At 35.9% G+C, this 20,272-nt stretch overlaps 2 protein-coding genes across 3 annotated transcripts; one reads left to right on the top strand and one right to left on the bottom strand.

Annotated features, from left to right (window-relative positions):
• The first annotated feature begins 5,019 nt into the window (after positions 1-5,019).
• LOC127445261 (presenilin-2) lies at positions 5,020-14,583 on the top strand. Of its 2 annotated transcripts, none has more exons than XM_051705187.1 (11): positions 5,020-5,141; positions 7,229-7,401; positions 7,682-7,890; positions 8,510-8,651; positions 10,234-10,301; positions 10,974-11,194; positions 11,290-11,388; positions 11,845-11,895; positions 11,997-12,116; positions 12,351-12,466; positions 13,940-14,583. In XM_051705187.1, exons 2-11 carry the CDS (start codon positions 7,270-7,272, stop codon positions 14,093-14,095), a joined length of 1,314 nt encoding a protein of 437 aa, XP_051561147.1. In that variant the 5' UTR covers positions 5,020-5,141; positions 7,229-7,269; the 3' UTR covers positions 14,096-14,583. The 2 variants fall into 2 exon arrangements, with proteins under 2 accessions (XP_051561147.1, XP_051561148.1); XM_051705188.1 differs by having other exon boundaries at positions 5,063-5,119.
• A 2,671-nt stretch (positions 14,584-17,254) lies between these two features.
• LOC127445262 (protein dpy-30 homolog) lies at positions 17,255-19,482 on the bottom strand. The gene is made up of 5 exons (XM_051705189.1): positions 19,428-19,482; positions 18,270-18,310; positions 18,123-18,170; positions 17,779-17,930; positions 17,255-17,469 (listed from the first exon to the last, which is right to left on the bottom strand). The coding sequence occupies exons 1-5, from the start codon at positions 19,435-19,437 to the stop codon at positions 17,397-17,399; spliced, it is 324 nt and encodes a 107-aa protein (XP_051561149.1). The 5' UTR covers positions 19,438-19,482; the 3' UTR covers positions 17,255-17,396.
• Between the last annotated feature and the right edge of the window lie 790 nt (positions 19,483-20,272).

The raw sequence follows: 20,272 nt of genomic DNA, 5'->3' as shown, positions 1-20,272 counted from the left end.
TCTGAGTCAAGACCAGACCAGTGCGAGTCCCACAATGCATGACACACTTACGATAAAATGTGGAACATGCAAACCATAGGCACTCCTCAAATTGATCTGAAAGATCCACATTCCCATAAAAACACCCACAGAAAACAAATGAAGATTCCTATTCGTTCACCTCTTTTATTGCCACTTTTGTGTATGTGTGTGTGTGTGTGTGGGCAGGTTTAAGTGGTTTACAAGGACTTTTTTTTAAGGTTACAAACTGGTAATTACAAGGGTATTATGCTATAAATGTGGTTTATGAGGACATTTCTAGTGTCCCCATAATTCAAATCACTTAAAAAACATACTAAACTATGTTTTTTTGAAAATGTAAAAATGCAGAAAGATTTTTGTGAGGGTTAGGTTTAAGGGTAGGGTTAAGGGATAGAATCTATAGTTCATACAGTATAAAAATCATTATGTCTATGGAGAGTCTTCATAATGATAGCTGCACCAACGTGTGTGTGTGTGTGTGTATCAGTGTACCATGAGAAATGTCTTGATAAAATAATCTAAAGGCATTGTTGAGGTGAATTTTATGTGTGTGATTTTTTTTTGTTTTCTATGAGCAAACAAGCTGAATTCAACTTAACCATCTTTATTCAACACTCCTTTTCCAAGTTTTACCATCCACCTAAAACAATAAAAATTTTGTGCAAGCATTGCATCAGGTTTTATGGATGACTCTTCCCCTAGAAACCATCATTAAGGACAGAATATATCAAACAGTTATTCAATACTTAAGTCTTCACTTTCCTCTGTCTTTTCTTAAACAATATAGTACTTTTTTTTTTTTTTTTTTTTTTTTTAACCAACAAGCCTTGTATAAATGTGTGCAATTTGCTAACCACATAGCTAAATCTAGAAAATAGAACAAAGAATGCCAAACATAAGCAAAACAGCCTATTTAAAATGTACAATTTTCATATAAGTGGTTGAGCATTACTCGGTCTGCACTCTCTGCTGTCACCTATGTAAGGGAGCGTTACCGCGGCGTATTGCGTTTATGTCGGAGCTGACATTAACTGACGTTGATGTAACCTGGGTTGGGGAGTAACGAAATACATGTAACGGGATTACGTATTTAAAATACAAAATATAAGTAACTGTATTCCACTACAGTTACAATTTAAATCATTGGTAATTAGAATACAGTTACATTAAAAAAGTATTTTGATTACTGAAGAAATTACTTTGCATTTTATTGTCATTTGTTTCATTTAATAATTTTCGTATTGTTTTCCTGTAAAAATATCTGAAAATCCTTAAAACATGATCAGTTATATTTATCTTGTTTTAGAAACAACACTGCATAATATATTTAGGTTTTTCAGAGAATGTATTTTTAACGTATATTTTGTCTTACTGTACTTGCAGAGTTTTTATAGTCAAAACAAGTGAAAAAATCTACCAGTGCTGAAGAAGTAATCCAAAGTATTTAGATTACGTTACTGACCTTGAGTAATCTAACGAAATACATTATAAATTACATTTTACAGCATGTATTCTGTAATCTGTAGTGGAATACATTTCAAAAGTAACCCTCCTAACCCTGGCCACGGCACACTTTTTACGATTAAAAAATCCCATGGCACACCACTATCCCACATAACCATCATCAATAGTTTTCCTTTCCAAGAACTTGTCCATGTTTTCTAGTGTGCGTGAATAGTAGTAGCGTGATCTCGTAATGTTTGAAATTTGGCAATGCAAAAAACGCAAGTAACGTAGGTACGCTGTATAATGAGGTCAGAGATGCTAAGAGCGCTAATTGGATAATGAAAAAACAACAAATTTGTGTCTTTTCCAATTTGTAGCTTTGTTCTTGCAAATTAATTCTTGCAACGGCACAGCAAATACAATTATTATTTTTTATTCATTTATTTATTTACTGTATTTTCTGGAAATAAAGTCGCACCTGGTCAAAATCACGTTGTTGACAGAAGGAAAAAAAACACATAATGCCTCCTACACACTACACGACTTTCAAAGACGTCGGATTGTGGTACCATTCATATTACACATCTGTCTGTCTTGTCATGGAAGTCGTAGGGTTTTCAAATTACACGAGGAATTGGCGACGGGGATGAACACATTACAAAACATTTCACTATTGACGAATCCCCGACAACTCTGCCTGGATTCCAAATTACATTTCACAACAGATTACACGCGAGAAGTGATACGAGAATTACACAAGATCATGTGTGATTAGACGTTCTCGTGCTTGTCCGGGCGGGGTTTTGAAAATGGCAGACCGCAAGAAGCTTGCGATACACTTTGTTTGTGCGCTGATTTACAGCAAAAAAGTAAAAAAGATGGGGAATGGTTGGAGAGACACGGGCAGCAAGGATTGTCTGTTCTGCAGAGAAACTTGGAGGTAAATAAGAAATGTTGCAATGAACGCAGGTAACTGTCTCCTGGTGTTTTGTTTTTTTGTTTGTTTTTTTTTCTATTTAAATGATTGCAAAAAATTACATGAATGTTGCAGGTTCATCAGGACTCCTCCCATTGAAACTTTCCGTGCCCCGTTTCTTGCTCTCTCATTGGCTGTAGGTCAACGCTGCAGTTGTATTCAGTCAAAACACATTTCACATTGCGCGATTTGGAATCGCAGACAGGTCCAGATATTTAACATACTAGATATCTCGCTAACATCAGCGACGTGTCGGCGCTTCTCTCAGATCGCGTCTCTGATAATTCATACATTGCGTTCGTCGCTCACGGGAGCGAGCTCTGATTTGCCTATGATTTCGGGCTTTAGTCGGCGATCTCCACAAAACTGTCAGCGAGTGAAAATCAGGCCTAAAATCGTGTAGTGTAAACTCGGCATAAGTCGCACTGACAGAGGTTGGATCCGGCAGGCACTAGGACCCGAGAGCAGCCGCCCGGCCTCCATTCACTGGTTCAGATGTCAAACAGGCTTGTGAAGATTACAGTAACTCAGAATCTACACATCAAATCACAGTGTTTTTGGACTTGTTTAAAACAGGAGAATTTTCTTTTAGTAACCTTATGTAACAGTTTCTCATATTCTCTTTATGTTTCATGAGAATCATGACAAGTAAGCCACATAATGCCTCCTACACACTACACGACTTTCAAAGACGTCGGATTGTGGTACCGTTCATATTACACATCTGTCTGTCTTGTCATGGAAGTCGTAGGGTTTTCAAATTACACGAGGAATCGTTCATAACATCTGTAACTCTATGCTGTGCACAAATAAACAGCTTTTAGTCTGTGAGTAAAACAATACACCTGTTGTATTCTATTAATTCATTCGGTTCAATGACTGAATGTTTTTACTACAAGTGTGATGATGAAGCATCATTTTGTGGGCATCAGAGGAGTTGCGTTTGACAGCGGACTAGAGTTTATTAGAACAATAATGTTATGATGGACAAAATATTTAAACTGGCTGCATAAAATACTTGGTAATGGAAAATATACTGAATTGGCAACTTTAAAACTCTTCTAACATCTCTATGCCTTCATTAAAATACCAGAAAAAACTGTATTTATTTATTTTGAGGAATCTGATCATTTTCCATGGCACACCTGACAATCTTTCACGGCACACTAGTGGACACAGTGGTTGGGAAACACTGGTTTAGGTAGCCAAATTGTATTACAGAAGATTTGGCTGACATCTCTCAGACAGCCGCAGTTTCTTCTCCTGTCTCCCACATTCACGTTCTTGGAGTGCATGTGCAGAGGGGTGGGGAGGGGTGACAGCCGTCAACAGTAACACAAATTTCAAATGAGAAATGAGTCAAATTATTGCTTGCATTTGAAGCAGGAAGTTTTACATCCAATCACAGTAATGATGTTAACAAATAAATCAGACAATGCACAGGCAATTTAGTGATATTGTGCTGTTGTGGACTTGACCGGTCTTGAAAAAAAAGTCCACTTTGTCTGAGACCGAGACAAGACCGAGTAAAAATGCGGTCGATTACGAGACGAGACCTTCAAAAAGTGGTCAATCTCGGGCACTACAACACTGGCTCTGCGTGCACAGATTCGTCTAGGCCTGCTGATGTCATTGTAGAAATTCACTATTCACAGTGAGCCACGATTAATAAATCCATGTGGGAAAGTCTCCAATAACAGGGCGTTACCTGAGATTAAGCGAATTCGGCTAGTCATGTGATCCTAACATGGCAGCCCCCATGAGGAGACCCTCTCCAGGTAGAATAAAACAGTGTTTATAAGGTTACTGATATGACTGGAGGCTTCATCTCATGAGAGAGCTCACGATTTTATACATATGATTCAAAATTACTATTCATTCCTTTAGGAGTAAACTTTTTAAATGTGGAAAAAAATACTAAGTGCACCTTTAAGAGTAAGATTTCTTGCAGTGTTGGGCTCGCAACACTTTAGTACTGTCAAATCAAATTAATATTTCCTTGTATTTATTTGCTAAGTAGCAACAGTTGCTTATATCATATGTATCCGTATGTGTATGTGTGTGTGTGTGTGTGTGTGTGTGTGTGTGTGTGTATGTATATATATATATATATATATATATATATATATATATATATATATATATATATTTGTCTATTGTGTATTCTATATACACTTTTTTCTTTTCAATATTTATCTATTTTTTATTCAATTTTAATTATTTTTTAAAAGTCTTGTTGCTGTTTTTTGTATTGTTATACACTGGAAGCTCCTGTCACCAAGACAAATTCCTTGTATGTGTAAGGATGCTTGGCAATAAAGCTCATTCTGATTCTGATTTTGATTCTGATATCCAATTTGTGTGCTAGTAAATGCTTTATTAATGTCAACACGCACAATTTGATGGATTTTGCTTGTTTACGTTTACAAACCACACATAAATTGGCTACTTAAGCAAAATTAGACTATAAACGTTAGTAATGAAATATTTGTCAGGTCGGGGGCAAGACTTTACAGTGAACATTTTCCTAAAAAGAAAACAAAGACGTGTCAGGTGACGTCACACGCGTCGTGCATCACGTGGTGAGGATCAGCTGATCGGCATCACTTCCATATTGGAATTCACGATGTTTTGACGGAGACTGTCTACAAACATCACCGCCGGAACATTTTTCATGTAAATTATCTCACATTTAAAGGTATTTCTGTCTTCCCTCCTGTATGCTTAGGGATATGTTAGTTTACTTTTTAACAGGGACTGCGTAATATACGTTGTATTGTTGATAAGCCGTCATAATGCCTTCTTTGAGAGGGTCTGGAGAACATTATTAGAAACGTCACAATTAATTTATAACAGGGGGGAGCATTCAAAAATAAATGTTTAATAAAAATGTCTGCGTTCGTCCCAGAAATTATCATTAATTTTAAAGATTCATGCTTTCTGTGTTTTTCTAAATAATCCACATACAAAATACACTGTGGCACTTTCGTGGTATGGTGATAGTAATACCATACCACTATAGATAACACTGAGGGTTGTACAGATATATAATTTTGTTGGCGATATTGATAGCTGATCATAATTTTTTCTATGGCCGAAAACCAATAGTATATATAGCAGTTATTGTAATTTGTTTATGATACTATAAAAATCTCTTATTTTGTTGGTTTGACAAAGCCAACATACTGTTCGTCTACCACTTTTGCTTAGGGTTTTTCCAAAATCCCTAATCCAAGACCAAAATTAACTCCTAGAGTTTTTAAGCCACATTGACCAAACTCGGCACAGACCTTCAAACTATTCTATCTCGTTTTCCTATATCTTTTTTTAACTGATCGGAATAACCAGAGAATACTTAGCTGAGACGGGCCACTTCCATTTAAATGAATGGGAGAAATTGGAACGCCCAACGGATGTAGATAGGAAGTCCCGCCTTACAGGTAAAACAAAAGTCAATCACCTTTTAGACGTCGCCTGTCAATCAACTCGCTAACGCGCGTGCGCATTATCTATACAAGACGGGAAAATTGCGTGTTTTAGCGTAATATGTGTTAAAGAAGCACAATTTATGATTCCAGTATCATCAGATTTTGTTGCTGATTTGAAATATGTTCTTTGATCGTAATCTTGACCAACCGTTTTTGAGATTTCGGTGTTTCCCCGTTCAAGTAGATAGGAGCTGCACTGTCATGACTGGAAATAGTCTCCCGAGAGCGTTCCAAAGTTGGCCGCCGAGTGGACTGACTTGCTAGAATGACTTTGGAAAAACGCACAGCGGATGATCAAAAACCTGAAAAATCCCCTAGAGTTACATGGACAGAATGTTCAAACGGACCAATGGAATGCTCGTTAATTCAAACTTCAACTGTCAAAAAATTATAATGTAAACAAACCCACAAAAGGCCTTTGATCTGCTTTAAGTTGCTTTGTCCGCCTGTCTTTAAAACTGTTTTCAAAATGAAGCTCCAACCTACAATTTTACATTCTTAAAGTAAAATCAAACATTGAAAGTTTTTCATATATGATACAAAAGATGGATAACAGTTTATTACTTTTGAAAAAAAAAAAAAAAAAAAAATGACAGAAAAATGTACTGTTTAAATTTATTTAAATTTATTATTTATTATTTATTATTATTATTTGCTTCCAATATGCAGAGACTGATGTTGATAATTTAAATAAACAATGCTATTGGCCGATACCGATGTTGTCAACTATATATTGTGCATCCCTAGTAATAATGTCTTAAATTGTTTTTGTTTTTTTATGATTGATTTTTTCTAAATATTTGTGTGTTCTGATCTGTAAATCATTTTGAGCAATTTCTAAGGTTCTATACAGATTTGACATGTTATATATAAACATTACATATGTTAACAGCTTTATTGTATATATTATGCCGATATTCATTCATTATTATGTATTACCATGGTACTATTTGATTACCATATTCATATACACTCAAAAATAATTTTACGTTTTACGCATTTCAATTTAAAACAAAATTACATAAAATCTTAAAAGTTCTAGGATTTTTTATTTTTTTTAATTAAAGTCTTATTAAATGTTGTTAAACATTACACAATTCAGTTTGATGGAATTTTGTTATGAGATTTAAAGGTGTAAATCTTAAAAATAGGCTAAAATATTTTCTTTAGTGTACTTTGGTACTTAAATGATACTTTAAATGGCACTTCAAAGAATACCATGGTATTTCCGTCTTGGTAGTGTCCAGAAAAACATGGTATTAACACTGTAGTATCTTTTACATCTGGCATGATACAGTTTGCAGCTTTTGGCATTTTGGCTTCTGTCGCATTCTCTTGATGAATACCTCGGACAGTGAAGAGGACTCTTACAACGAGAGGTCCGCTCTGGTCCAGTCTGAAAGCCCAACCGTACCCTCGTACAACCAAGATCATGACATGTCTGTCCCTCAGGACACAGAGCCCAAACAGGTACATGGACATTAATTCTCCCTCCTCTTTTGACCACAGTGGAGATGTCTCACTCTGCTAAAATTAAAGAGTTTTTGGCACTTCAATGAATCGTTCAGAAGGGGTTCACAAATCGGTCCAAATATGAATGTTTTCTAAAAATCCTTATCAAGTAAATACAAATGACTAATAATGTTGTGGAAATTCAGTGGTCAAAAAGTGTGGGAAGCCTGCACTACAAAACCTCTGCATCAGCATTTCCCATCTTCATCATCCTCTTCCTCACTCTTGATTCCCACAGCGACGGCCGGTCAGCTCAGGGTTGGGTGAGGCAGGACAGGTGGAGAGAGAGAGAGCGGCCACTTCTGATGGAGAGGAAGAAGAGCTGACCCTCAAATATGGAGCCAAACACGTCATCATGCTCTTTGTCCCTGTCACGCTCTGCATGGTGGTTGTCGTGGCAACCATAAAATCCGTCAGTTTCTACACGGAGAAGAGCGGACAGCGGCTGTACGGGCTTTGTTTTGTTATTTTGCCATTTGTTTTGTACCTTAAATGCCAATGTATGCATAATGCAATATAACGATGACAAATGAAAGTACACAAATCTATTTTCACTATATTTATTCAAAATTCACTCAAATTGATTTGAATATGTCAGATTTTCTGTTTGCGAAAATGATTAATTGACAAAGATTTTGGTTGATTTTGGAACATGAGCGAAATACGCCAAGTAGGCGTAGTTATCGGTCAATGCGTTGATCTCAAAATGGCCAAATGTATCGATCTGTTGCTACTTTTTGTCTCTGCGTTTTATTTGCATTTTTCTAAAGACGTAAAGAAATGTTCAAATTTGTCTACTCAACTTACCTTAAAGGTAAAGTGTGTCATTTCTCTGGCGGCATACTAATGCACCAGTCCACAATCTGTTTGTTTGAGCGACCAGACTGACCTGGATATAACAAAATCGACTTAGCCAATAGTGTGATTTTTTTGGGCAGGGTTACCTGGTGGGAGTGAAACTTTAATAACTGTTTGAAAACAGTTATTATTTTTGCAGGTACACACTTGAACTTTTAAATAAGAGGAATTTAAAGAAGTAAAGTCATGGTTTGTGTTTGTTTTTCAGCATATATACTCCATTCGAAGAGGACCCAAACTCTGTGGGCCAGAGGCTCCTGTTCTCCTTCCTCAACACCCTTGTCATGATTAGTGTCATTGTTGTTATGACGATAGTACTGGTGGTGCTTTATAAGTATCGCTGCTATAAAGTGAGTTTTTACTATAACTACAATACAATAACCAGGCCCAGAAGAAATCTTCAGACTTTTTTCTTGTTTTCTGCATTGGGTTTTTGGAGGGAAATCTGGGTTTTGAGGTTAAGTAAGGTAACAATGTGTGTATATATATATATATATATATATATATATATATATATATATATAAAAAGAACCACACTTATTGGTTGTACAAAGCACTGTCATATTAGCCAAGATATTTCAAATATAAACATTTTTGAATATAAACTTTGTGAATAATGTGTTTCAATTCAGTGGAAATCTGCAGAACTTTCTGCAGAGTACTGTGGATCGCATTACTATATGATTAAAATAATATAACTAGACAATTATGTTCAAGTTACATATTTTGAACAGTGGTCGACCAATGTGGGTTTTTCAATGGCGATGCAGATACCGATATCTAGAGAGGAGGATGGCTGATAAATGTTGCTATACATAATATAATTTAACAAAAGCAAATCAGATGTACACAAAAGTTCTTAAAGGGATGGTTCACCCAAAAATGAAAATTCTCTCATCATTTACTCACCCTCATGCCATCCCAGATTTGTATGACTTTCTATCTTCTGCTGAGCACAAACAAAGAATCTTAGAAGAATATCTCAGATCTGTAGGTCCTCACAATGCAAGTGAATGGTGGCCAGAACTTTGAAACTTCAAAAAGCACATAAAGACAGCATAAAAGTAATCCAAACGACTCCAGTGGTTTAATCCATGTCTTCAGAAGCGATATGATAATTGTGGGTGAGAAACAGATCAACATTTAAGTCCTTCTTTACTATAAATCCACTTTAATTTTTGACAAAATTTTTTTATTTTTTTGCCGATTTGCATTCTTCGTGTATATCGCCACCTACTGGTCGGTGCTGGTGATTTGTAGTAAAAAATTACTTAAATATTGATCTGTTTCTCACCCACACCTAATTATATCACTTCTGAAGACATGGATTGAACTACTGGAGTTGTATGGATTACTTCTATGCCGCCCTTATGTGATTTTTGGAGCTTTAAAGCTCTGGTCACCATTCACTTAGATTGTATGGACCTATAGAGCTGCGATATTCTTCTAAAAATCTCTGTTTGTGTTTTGCAGAAGAAAGAAAGTCATACACATCTGGGATGGCATGAGGTTGATTAAATCATGAGAGAATTTACATTTTTGGGTGAACTATCCCTTTAAGTGAAACAAACTCTTATTTTATATAATATTTACTCAATTTTGCTTAAACTTAAAACAACAACCTTGAAAACAGAAATTGTTTATTATCCATTGACAAATATATTGGTAGATTTTGGAACTGACACAAGGAAAAAGTAACACTTTGGTTTATCAGCCTAGCAAACACAGTTATCCTGTTTTATAATATCGGCCTATAACTTATTTTTAGATAATGCTACATTATCTACATAGTTATATTATCTAAATTAAAATATTGTTTTGCTCCTGAAATATGCATGCATTATTTTTGAACCATCTTCTACAATGTGCAGAGTTTTGATGGTCTTACCATGTCTAACCATTTACTCTGTTACTCTGTGTGTGTTTGTGCAGTTTATTCATGGCTGGCTGATTCTGTCTTCTCTGATGTTGCTCTTCTGGTTCAGCTTCATGTATCTAGGGTAAGATGCTGCTTTTGTATCATATTGCTGTGTAACTGATCTTCCTTTCGAAATGGCTTAAAAGGGGGATTTCTGTAAATACAGTGAAATGTGCAGTAGTGTGAAAAATAAGAAAGTTTTCCACAGCTTTCACTTTATGAACACAAGAAAGAATGTTTAACTCTCTTTTTTTCATTTATGCAATACATAGTAATAAACAGCTGCTGTATATTTATCTACATATATTTTTTTACTAAAACATTTAAAAGCATGTAAAATGCCATGTGGAGACTTTAATGAACATTTCTGTGTCATTATGATGCAAATGAATCATTGAACTGACACAACTGAAACGGACAGTTTGAAAGAATTGATTTGCTGAAATGAATAGAGGTTTCCAACTATTTCAGCATTTTAATGAGGTTGTTTTTGCTACAGTTATTAGTAAACTTCATGGCCAAATAAAAAGCACATTTAAACCAGTGTAATATTCATCAGCATCAATTTCAATAAATGATCTGTTGGATTTTCATTGTACAATGAACTCTTGCATTTCAAAAGATCACAGGAAATTGTATTCCTCGTGATATGACCCCTTTAAAGCAGACCTATTCCTATGTGTAAAGATTTAGTTGCTTTGAATGTGTTATGATAATACTTTTATAAAATGTTGCTGAACGCTTTGCTTTTCAGAGAGGTTTTTAAGACATATAACGTGGCCATGGATTACCCAACGTTAGTGATGATCATTTGGAACTTCGGCGTTGTGGGAATGATCTGCATCCACTGGAAAGGCCCTTTACGGCTGCAGCAGGCTTACCTCATTGTCATAAGTGCTCTCATGGCGCTCATATTCATCAAATACCTGCCGGAGTGGTCGGCATGGGTCATACTGGGAGCCATCTCTGTTTACGGTACACTTACCTGAAGGTCGAATGGCAAACCTTATGAGCAACGGTCAGTGTACTTGTTCTCATGCTCTTTTGCATTTGCTTTTTTGGTCTTACAGACCTGATAGCGGTGCTTTGTCCAAAAGGCCCATTGAGGATGCTGGTTGAGACCGCTCAGGAAAGAAACGAGCCAATTTTCCCCGCACTCATATATTCATGTACGTACAGAAAAATGAAACCTAGCACTCAACAACAGCATGCAACAAGCAATTTTTCTTTCCACACTGAATGCAAAATTGCTACGCAATGTGAAAATAGCCAAATCAGAAGACATTTGATTAGTGCTTTTAGTTGATTACATTTTTAAATCTCGATTAATCGCATCATTTTTCACAGTTAATCGCAATTAATCGCAGATTTTCAAAGTGCTGAAATTTGACTCTACAGCATACAGTATATAAAGTACTTTTCCTGTCAAAATGCATTTATTTGCTTTATTTGATCTGATTTACATGGAAGAGATAGCTTTTATCACTTTATCGCATCAGATAAGCCAACTTGTCCTGGCATTGTTCAACTCTTCTGTTTCCTCTTCTGTTCCTTCAACTGATTTGAAGGAACTCTGCTCAAGATGGGTCGTGTGTACTAATAAAAGCACTGTTTGTCTTTCTCAGCGGCCATGGTTTGGATGGTTGGAATGGCTGATAATAGTAATCAGGATTTAGGTCAGTGAGTATTTTAGGACTTATACATAGAAGACCATGAAAGTGAAATGTAATACCATTTAACCTATATTGGGGTGAATAAACTATTGTTGTCGTCTCAGCTGATGAAAGGCAGCACACTGAGGGTGAAGCCCGTGCACAGGAAGGGGTGGAGTCAGACGATGATGCGTCTCAAGGAAGGAGGCAAAGGTATTCAGCAGAAGAGGACCTTGAGGAAGACCGTAAGTGGTTTCCATGACTACAGCCTCAACTTTCCAAAAGTCATACCTAGAAATGGGAGAGCTTGTGTTGTAAATAGGGCTCATATGTATGCAATGTCCTATGACAACCAGGTAGACCCATTAAAAAAGTCCTTCCCAAGCAATCAAGGCAAACGTAACAAACAGGTTTTACATCTTACCATTCAAGTACAACTAGATGCATTCTGAAAAGCTTGTTGGTTGACCTTCTCACAGGAGGGGTGAAACTGGGGCTTGGAGACTTCATATTCTACAGTGTTCTTGTTGGAAAGGCAGCAGCCACAGGAGGAGATTGGAACACCACACTGGCGTGTTTCGTTGCCATTCTCATTGTGAGTATTTCAGTTAGCTTGTCAGATTCATCAAGGCCAAGATTGTTTTTAAGGCCTTGTGTAAAAATGAGTGATAGACCAATATTAGCCAGGCCGATTAATTGGCAATTATGAGATTATTTGCATCATCTGGTAACTGTACCCAATTCGAGTAACAGAAGTCATTCCACTTAGTGTCGGTTACAATATGTACCAACAGTTTTGTCAATGGATAATGTGCATTTTGTACTTTTGAATGTTTTTTTGTTTTTTTTTTTTTTTTTTTTTCTGCCCTTTACAATTCCCAATGCACTCTAAGTCCTCGTGGTGGCGTAGTGACTCGCCTCAATCCGGGTGGCGGAGGACGAATCTCAGTTGCCTCCACGTCTGAGACCGTCAATCCGCACATCTTATCATGTGGCTTGTTGAGTGCGTTACGGCGGAGACCTAATGCGTGTGGAGGCTTCACGCTATTCTCCGCGGCGTCCACGCACAACTCACCACGCGCCCCACCAAGAGTGAAAACCACATTATAGCGACCACGAGGAGGTTAACCCATGTGACTCTACCCTCCCTAGCAACCGGGCCAATTTGGTTGCTTAGGAGACCTGGCTGGAGTCACTCAGCACACCCTGGATTCGAACTCGCGACTGCAGGCCCCCACCCTTTTGAATTTTTTTTTAATGAATTTTGAATAAATTTTGTGTAAAATAGTTGTTCATTTAAATTCAGCAAATTTTCAACATCTTATTTGCTATCATTAAATTTACTACAAATAAACAAAAATAGAAAGCATCCACAAATAGTTTTTTTTTCTAATTAAATTGAGCTATTTCTATAAAAAAAAAAATAGTGAATCTTTTGAAATAAAATATGATTGTATTTGAGTATATTATTTGAGTAAATATTGTGTAAAATTGTGATTCATTTCAATTCAGCAATGCTGTGTATATCATATTTGCTATCAATTAATTTGCTATAAGCATAAAAAAAGACTACACTTACAATATTGGGTAAAATAGTCAGTTTTGTAATTATATTGAGCTATTTATAAAACAGTGAATTTTCAGTAAATATTGTGTAAAATAGTCATTCATTTAAATTCAGCAATTTTGTGTAAATCTCATTTGCTATAAATAAGCATACAAATAGACAGCACCCACACATATTAGGTAAAATAGTCTGTTTTCTTTATTATAGTGAGCAACTTTTTATCTATACATTTCGGTATGAATTATAGTTTATATATAACTGCTTCCTCAACCATCTTGGATGATTTTTTTCACTGAGATCATTACAATGCTTTGTGGGGTGACTTTTATTGCAAATGATACATGCTGCCTTAAAAGTTTGCCAGAAGAAGGTATCTATCTATCCATCTTTCTTTCAGTATTTGCAGGATTGTGTTTATGATTCCTTGAAATACTGTCTACATAGAGAGCTCACTAGGTTTTGGAACACAGCTGTAGTCTCTGTTGTTTGGTTGTTTTGCAGGGACTGTGCCTGACGCTTCTCCTGCTGGCCATTTTCAAGAAGGCTCTGCCGGCTCTTCCCATATCCATCACATTTGGCCTTGTGTTTTACTTCTCCACAGACAATCTGGTACGGCCCTTCATGGACAATCTGGCAGCCAACCAATACTACATCTGACAGAAACCCTCTCAAACTCTGAGGACTCTATAAGAACACAAAGAGTGCCCTTTAGATATTGTTTAAATCAGATTCAAACTTTTTTTTAGTTCTCATGAATCTGAGCTGATTTCAGTCTGATCAGAGAAGCTGTAGGTTAGGGACTGAAATGATGAAAATGTACCAAAACAAGCAATGTCAGTCGCACATTACCATTTTGGTCTGTACTGAGCAGCTCTTTGGAATGTACAGTAGTTTACTATTTATGTTGTACCTCCTGACATGGTAAATGACTGTGTGACCAGCATCCAGACAGGTGTCGGTGAATGGTTTTGGTTTCATAAATAACAATGACTTCTAAAATATGAAGGAACAGAATGCTGCTAGACTGTCCAAAGAAAGAAGCCATATGTGGCCTAATCCAAGCAGACGCTGTTGTGTGTCAAAGTACAGTAGACTTGCCAGTGGTTACAGTTTCAGTGTGTAATAAACTAATAACACCAATTTGATTTTGCTTTGCATAGTTTCATTTTTAGGATTGCCAACACTGTGGCAGATAAAAAAGCCCCATAAAAGTGTGTAGCATAGATTCACTGTGATTTTGCCAAGTAGGACATGTTTCTGAACCAACATATTTATTGGTGCTGGATAGGGCTGGGGGACGTATCAAAGATTCACAATGATATTACTGGCGATTATAAAATTAAGCATTCTTATAAACATTGCAATATTTTAATGCAATTTTATTTGGCCTTTAACCTTCAAAGCAGTGTTGCATTTTGGTTGCAGTTAGGTTACATCGCAGAACAACATTGTTAAAACGTTTTTAGAAACCACACCTAAAATATGAAGGAACAAAAACTTAAGTTTATACATATAAAATAAAACTACCTGGTAGGTTTTCAGTACACTTAAGAAATATTTAAGCCTATTTTTAAGATTTACGCATTTCATTTCATAACAAAATTCCATCAATTTAAATTGTGTAATGTTAACAAAATTAAATAAGTCTAATTTTTGTTTTTTTATTAAAGATAACTTGAAATGCGTAAATCTTAAAATTATTATTATTATTATTTATTTGTTTTGCCTCAAAATATCAATATAACATTTTTACAGCAAAAAACAAAACAAAACCAAACTGCAGTGTTTGTGGAACTTTATAAGGTTTTAAAATAACATGATAAACGTAAAAACATTAATGAAAATAAAAGTCAAAATAAAATGTATTTTAAAAATATATATCAATTTATAATTTCCCACTTAATTTAATTTGATTCAGGAACATGGCCTACTTGGTAAAATTATAGTCTTATTATTACTTAGTAATATTTCTTTTTAAAAATGATTATTTAAATAGTTTTTTTTTTTTTTTTTACATTTTTGATTACGAAGATGAAAGGCACGTTTACACATATCAGTTTAGACATTTGACCAGGTCTTTGTCAATTTTTTGTAATGAGTACACTGGGAATGATGAATCTCAACAGTCTGTTTACATCTAGAATAACTTCTAGACTGATCCAGGGCCGGGATGCCAGCTCATATTAGTTGTTGGTGCCTTTGTCATTTTTCTGTGCCATAGAAATCGCTAAAGAGCGCACAAGAACCAGAGCATTTGTGGCATAGATTGCAATATGTTATCGACACACGTGGACAATAGAAGTTAGTTTACGAGTTTCAGGTCAACAGCAATGTGTTTTATTCTTATGTTTAAGATTTCCCTGCATTTTAGATTTAACCCCATTATCTGTAAAGAAGCATCTAATTACATCTGAATACAAATACATGATCACAATCATAATATGAATTCTCTCTTATTGAAAAGTTAATCAAGTGCTCAGAGATTGAGCTCAAATTAATTCACTGTATGAAGATACCCTCTCAGCTTTTTAAATCTGTGTTCATTTCTATTAACTGAATGACTGCTATCACGCATTGTTGTATCACTTTAAAGGGATAGGTCACCCAAAAATGAAAATTCTCTCATCATTTACTCACCCTCATGCCATCCCAGATGTGTATGACATTCTTCCGCAGAACACAAAGATTTTAAGAATATCTCAGCTCTGCTGGTCCATACAATGCAAGTGAATGATGACCAAAATTTAAAGCTCAAAAAATCACATAAAGGCAGCATAAAAGTAATCCATAAGACTCCAGTGGTTTAATCCGTGACTTCAGAAGTGATCCAATCTGGTTTGGATGAGAACAGACCAAATTACAACTCGTTTTCACTATAAATCTTGACATCAGTCTACTTGGTGATCATGATTTCAAGCTAGGTTACACTTCCCTAGAGCCATCTAGCACTCTGCGCATACGTCAAGCACTAAGAAAAGTAACCAAGCTTGAAATCATGATTGTGCCTAGAGACTGCAATGGCACAATGTACAGTGAAAAAAAAATATATATATATATATATTTTGGTCTGTTCTCACCCAAAACTGATTGGATCACTTCAGAAGACATGGATTAAACCACTGGAGTCGTATGGATTACTTTGATGCTGCCTTTATGTACTTTTTGGAGCTTCAAAGGTCTGATCACCATTCACTTGCATTGTATGGACCAACAGAGCTGAGATACTCTTCTAAAAATCTTCATTTGTGTTCTGCAGAAGAAAGTAAGTCATACACACATCCTGGATGGCATGAGGGTGAGTAAATGATGAAAGAATTTGTATTTTTTGGTGAACTATCCCTTTAAGGAAACAGACCTTTCATGGATCTTACAGCTGCTTTAGTTTGTTCTTTAAAACCAATGTGAGTGTTTATACTGAAGAAATTATATTTACTACAAATTAAAATTTGTATTGTTTTTCTAAGTTTATAGTTTAAAGGAATTGTTTTCCTCCAGTTTTTTTTGTTTACAATTGTCATGTACAGTGCTTGGTGTCACGTGTAATAAAGTATCAAGCAAATTTATCTGAATGAAGGAATTTTTGTACTACACATCCATCATATTTCATGTAATTATTTTTTAATGACCTGAGCCAGATTCGAAGTTGGGATACTAGCACATAATCATCACCGTGCAATGCATCAGAGTGCATGAATAACCAGCCAAACCTTCGTCTTTGATGAAGTTTGTTATATTTCTCTATTTTCATGTTTTTTTTCCCCCTTTAAGTTTACCTGCTCAGCAATCTGTGAATTACCCATTAAAACATACATCTATGCTTGAACATGTTTATTTGAGCTTAAAAAAAAAAAACTAGAGTAACATTGGCAAACAAACAATCTGAAGAGTGACACCATTAAATTTAAATTCACAACAAAAAACTAAAACACAACTCTACAAGTGTTCCTCCACGCTGTCTTTAATTCCGCTCCTCAAACTGGGACTTGTTCTTCAGTAAGAATGCCGCTAGAAACTCTATTGGATTTGGAGGCCTGAAAGAAGACAAAGAGACAGATAGCAAGATCAGAGACATTGTCTCAATTCAAATTGAATTTAATCCAAAGGTGCAATAAATAGCTTTTTACACCAATTAACCATAGGTTTACATCTTTTTTTAATCTCAGATTAAGGCCACTTTTAACCCTGGGTTATGCACTGTTTCACTTGTAATTTGGAATGGGGATTAGTCGTTTTTTATCGAGTATTTTATAGTGTCATTTTAAGAGAAAGAAAAGGTCTATAATATCAAAATGTAAAAACTGGTCCCTTGTGTTTGGAAAAAACGTATGGCTCATGCACACCTTTCCTTGGCGAGAACTGACAAGCCTTGCAGGAGGATAGGAACCACAGTCTGATCCAGATACGCTCGTGTAGGAAGGGTCTGGAGCGTCTGAGGGTCCACCTTCTGTTTGGTGACTTTCTCTGCAGTCGTTTTCTCATTTTCAACTATTCTCTGGAGAGACACATACAAGCGTACGAGTTCAACACAATCAGAGAACAAAAGCCTCATTCACACTGCATCATTCAAGACTGACTGTCCAGCTTGCGGAAGTGGAGGGGGGTACCGGTCTTGAAAGTTTAAAAATCCCTGTTTTAAAATACATTTTTTATGCATGCTGAAACCGAACTTCCACTGATGTTCTACCTGAATGTTTTCAGTGAGACCGTATTCTGCATGAGGATTTTCTGAGACCTAAAAATTAACAAGAAGCACATTAGTAACAACTGATAAAGACAAACCAATAATAAGTGGCCTGATGGCTACTTAATGATTTAGTGTTGTGATACTTACAGGAGTGTGTCCTTCCATGCTCTGCTCAGCATCAGTGTGTTCTGTAATCAGATTTTATAATGTGAATAATGACTTAAGTAAAATTACATTATAGGAATACTCCAGGTTCAATACAAGTTAAGATCAACCTACAGTATTTGTGGCATAATGTAGATTACCACAAGTTTATTTTGAATCGGTCCTCCTTTAAAAAAAAAAAAAAAAAAAAGCAGCAGCAAAAATCGAGGTTCCAGTGAGGCAGTTACAATGGAAGTGAATGGGGCCAATTTTTGGAAGGTTTCAAAGCAGGAATGTGAAGCTTATTACTTTATAAAAGCACTTACTTTAATTCTTCTGTTAAAACTTGTGTATTTTTGAGCTGTACAGTTGTTTAAATGGTCATTTTACAGTTTTATGGTTTACAGCATTACATCGTCATGGCAACGTAGTAGTAAAATTGGAAATAACTTTACACAGAAAAGGTTAGTAAGTGATTTTATCACACTAAAATCATGTTAACATGCATATGGTTTACATCTTGTGGCTATACTTTTGAAACAGTATTTTAACGTTTACCGATTGGCCCCATTCACTTCCATTGTAAGTGCCAAACTATAACCCAGATTTTTGCTTTATTTAAAGAAAAGGAGGGACGAGTCAAAATTAATTTTTGTGGTAATCAATATTATGCCACAAATTATGTCGGTTGAGCTTAACTTGTATTAAACACGGGATATTCCTTTAAAGTCACATTTTGTCAGTTCACTAAGTACCAAAAGTACCGTGACAATGATATAAATATGAAAATCAGTACCATGGTATTAACATCTGACAAAATAACTGAAACATGGTAGCACCACAGAACATTTTATAAGTTTGTAAGGTTATTCACCAGGTTAAGGACCCATAAACAGCACTATATTGCACATAGGTGTGCATTTGTGCATATAAAGTCACAAGTATGATTTCACAGATCTTGCTGCAGTCAATGGCGGGATTCAATGGGCCATTCAAGAAACGCTAACTGATGGCAATAATATAATGAATCAGACTCATCTGAAGAGCTATAAAACTCAATACGGCATATTATCACAGATGAGGTCTAAAAGCATAACAAATGTAAACTCTACACAATCTATGAATGTAAAACACACCACAAAGGTGAGAGACACCACTCACCATCCGCCATAGTTTGTTGTTGGTTTCGACGCTGTTGACGTAGCGCATGCGCAAAAGAGCCGCTAGAATTAAGCGAGAGTGAGCAGCGTCAAAGTGTCTCTAGCAAGTCAGTCCACTGTCGGCCATCTTTTGGAACGTTCTCGGGAGGCTATTTCCAGTCATACCAGTGCAGCTCCTATCTACTTGAATGGGGAAACACCGACATCTCAAAAACGGTTTGTCAAGATTACGATCAAAGAACATATTTCAAATCAGCAATATAATTTTACATTACTGGAATCATAAATTGTGCTTCTTTATCATATTACGCTAAAACACGCAATTTTCCCGGCTTGTCTAACTAATGCGCATGCGCATTAGCGAGTTGATTGACAGGCGATGTCTGTATCTAAAAGGTGATTGGCTCTTTCACCTTTAAGGCGGGACTTTCTTTCTACATCCGTTGACCGTTGGGCGCTAGAGCTTGTTGGTTGGGCGTTCCGATTTCTCCCATTAATTTTGATAGAAGTGGCCCTTTTCTGCTAAATACTCTCTGGCAGCGTTTGGCGGCCCGGACGATGTGAAATCTGTCTGATTATATTTATAATATTTAAAGTCTTCACTCTGTATTTTCAATTCATTGGCTTTTAAATTAGCTCAGTATCATTATTCAGATGTAAATATTGTACAGATTGCTGCTAAAGCTGTACAAACTGTTTAAACAAATGGTATAGACCAAAAAAAAAAAAAGAAAAAAAAAAGCGAGGATTCGACTTTCTGAGCCGCAAAGCGCCCCCTTGAGGAAGACATTTCGTCTCACACGAATTTATTTAATTGTATTTCTTATTTTATTTCATATTTCTTTC

Source organism: Myxocyprinus asiaticus, chromosome 8 (assembly GCF_019703515.2).
Source record: "Myxocyprinus asiaticus isolate MX2 ecotype Aquarium Trade chromosome 8, UBuf_Myxa_2, whole genome shotgun sequence".
NCBI classification, from domain to species: Eukaryota; Metazoa; Chordata; class Actinopteri; order Cypriniformes; family Catostomidae; genus Myxocyprinus; species Myxocyprinus asiaticus.
This window is presented reverse-complemented; position numbering and strand designations above follow the sequence as displayed.

What these genes read in the sequence shown, in the direction of transcription:
- LOC127445262 (XM_051705189.1), bottom strand. An exon ending in GTCTCACTGAAAACATTCAG is followed by an intron (nt 17,931 to 18,122) that starts GTAGAACATCAG and finishes GTGTCTCTCCAG; the next exon opens with AGAATAGTTGAAAATGAGAA. An exon ending in TCAGTTCTCGCCAAGGAAAG is followed by an intron (nt 17,470 to 17,778) that starts GTGTGCATGAGC and finishes GTCTTCTTTCAG; the next exon opens with GCCTCCAAATCCAATAGAGT.
- LOC127445261 (XM_051705187.1), top strand. Translation starts at nt 7,270, where the DNA reads ATGAATACCTCGGACAGTGAAGAGGACTCTTACAACGAGAGGTCCGCT. An exon ending in AGGACACAGAGCCCAAACAG is followed by an intron (nt 7,402 to 7,681) that starts GTACATGGACAT and finishes TGATTCCCACAG; the next exon opens with CGACGGCCGGTCAGCTCAGG. An exon ending in GGGAGCCATCTCTGTTTACG is followed by an intron (nt 11,195 to 11,289) that starts GTACACTTACCT and finishes TTGGTCTTACAG; the next exon opens with ACCTGATAGCGGTGCTTTGT.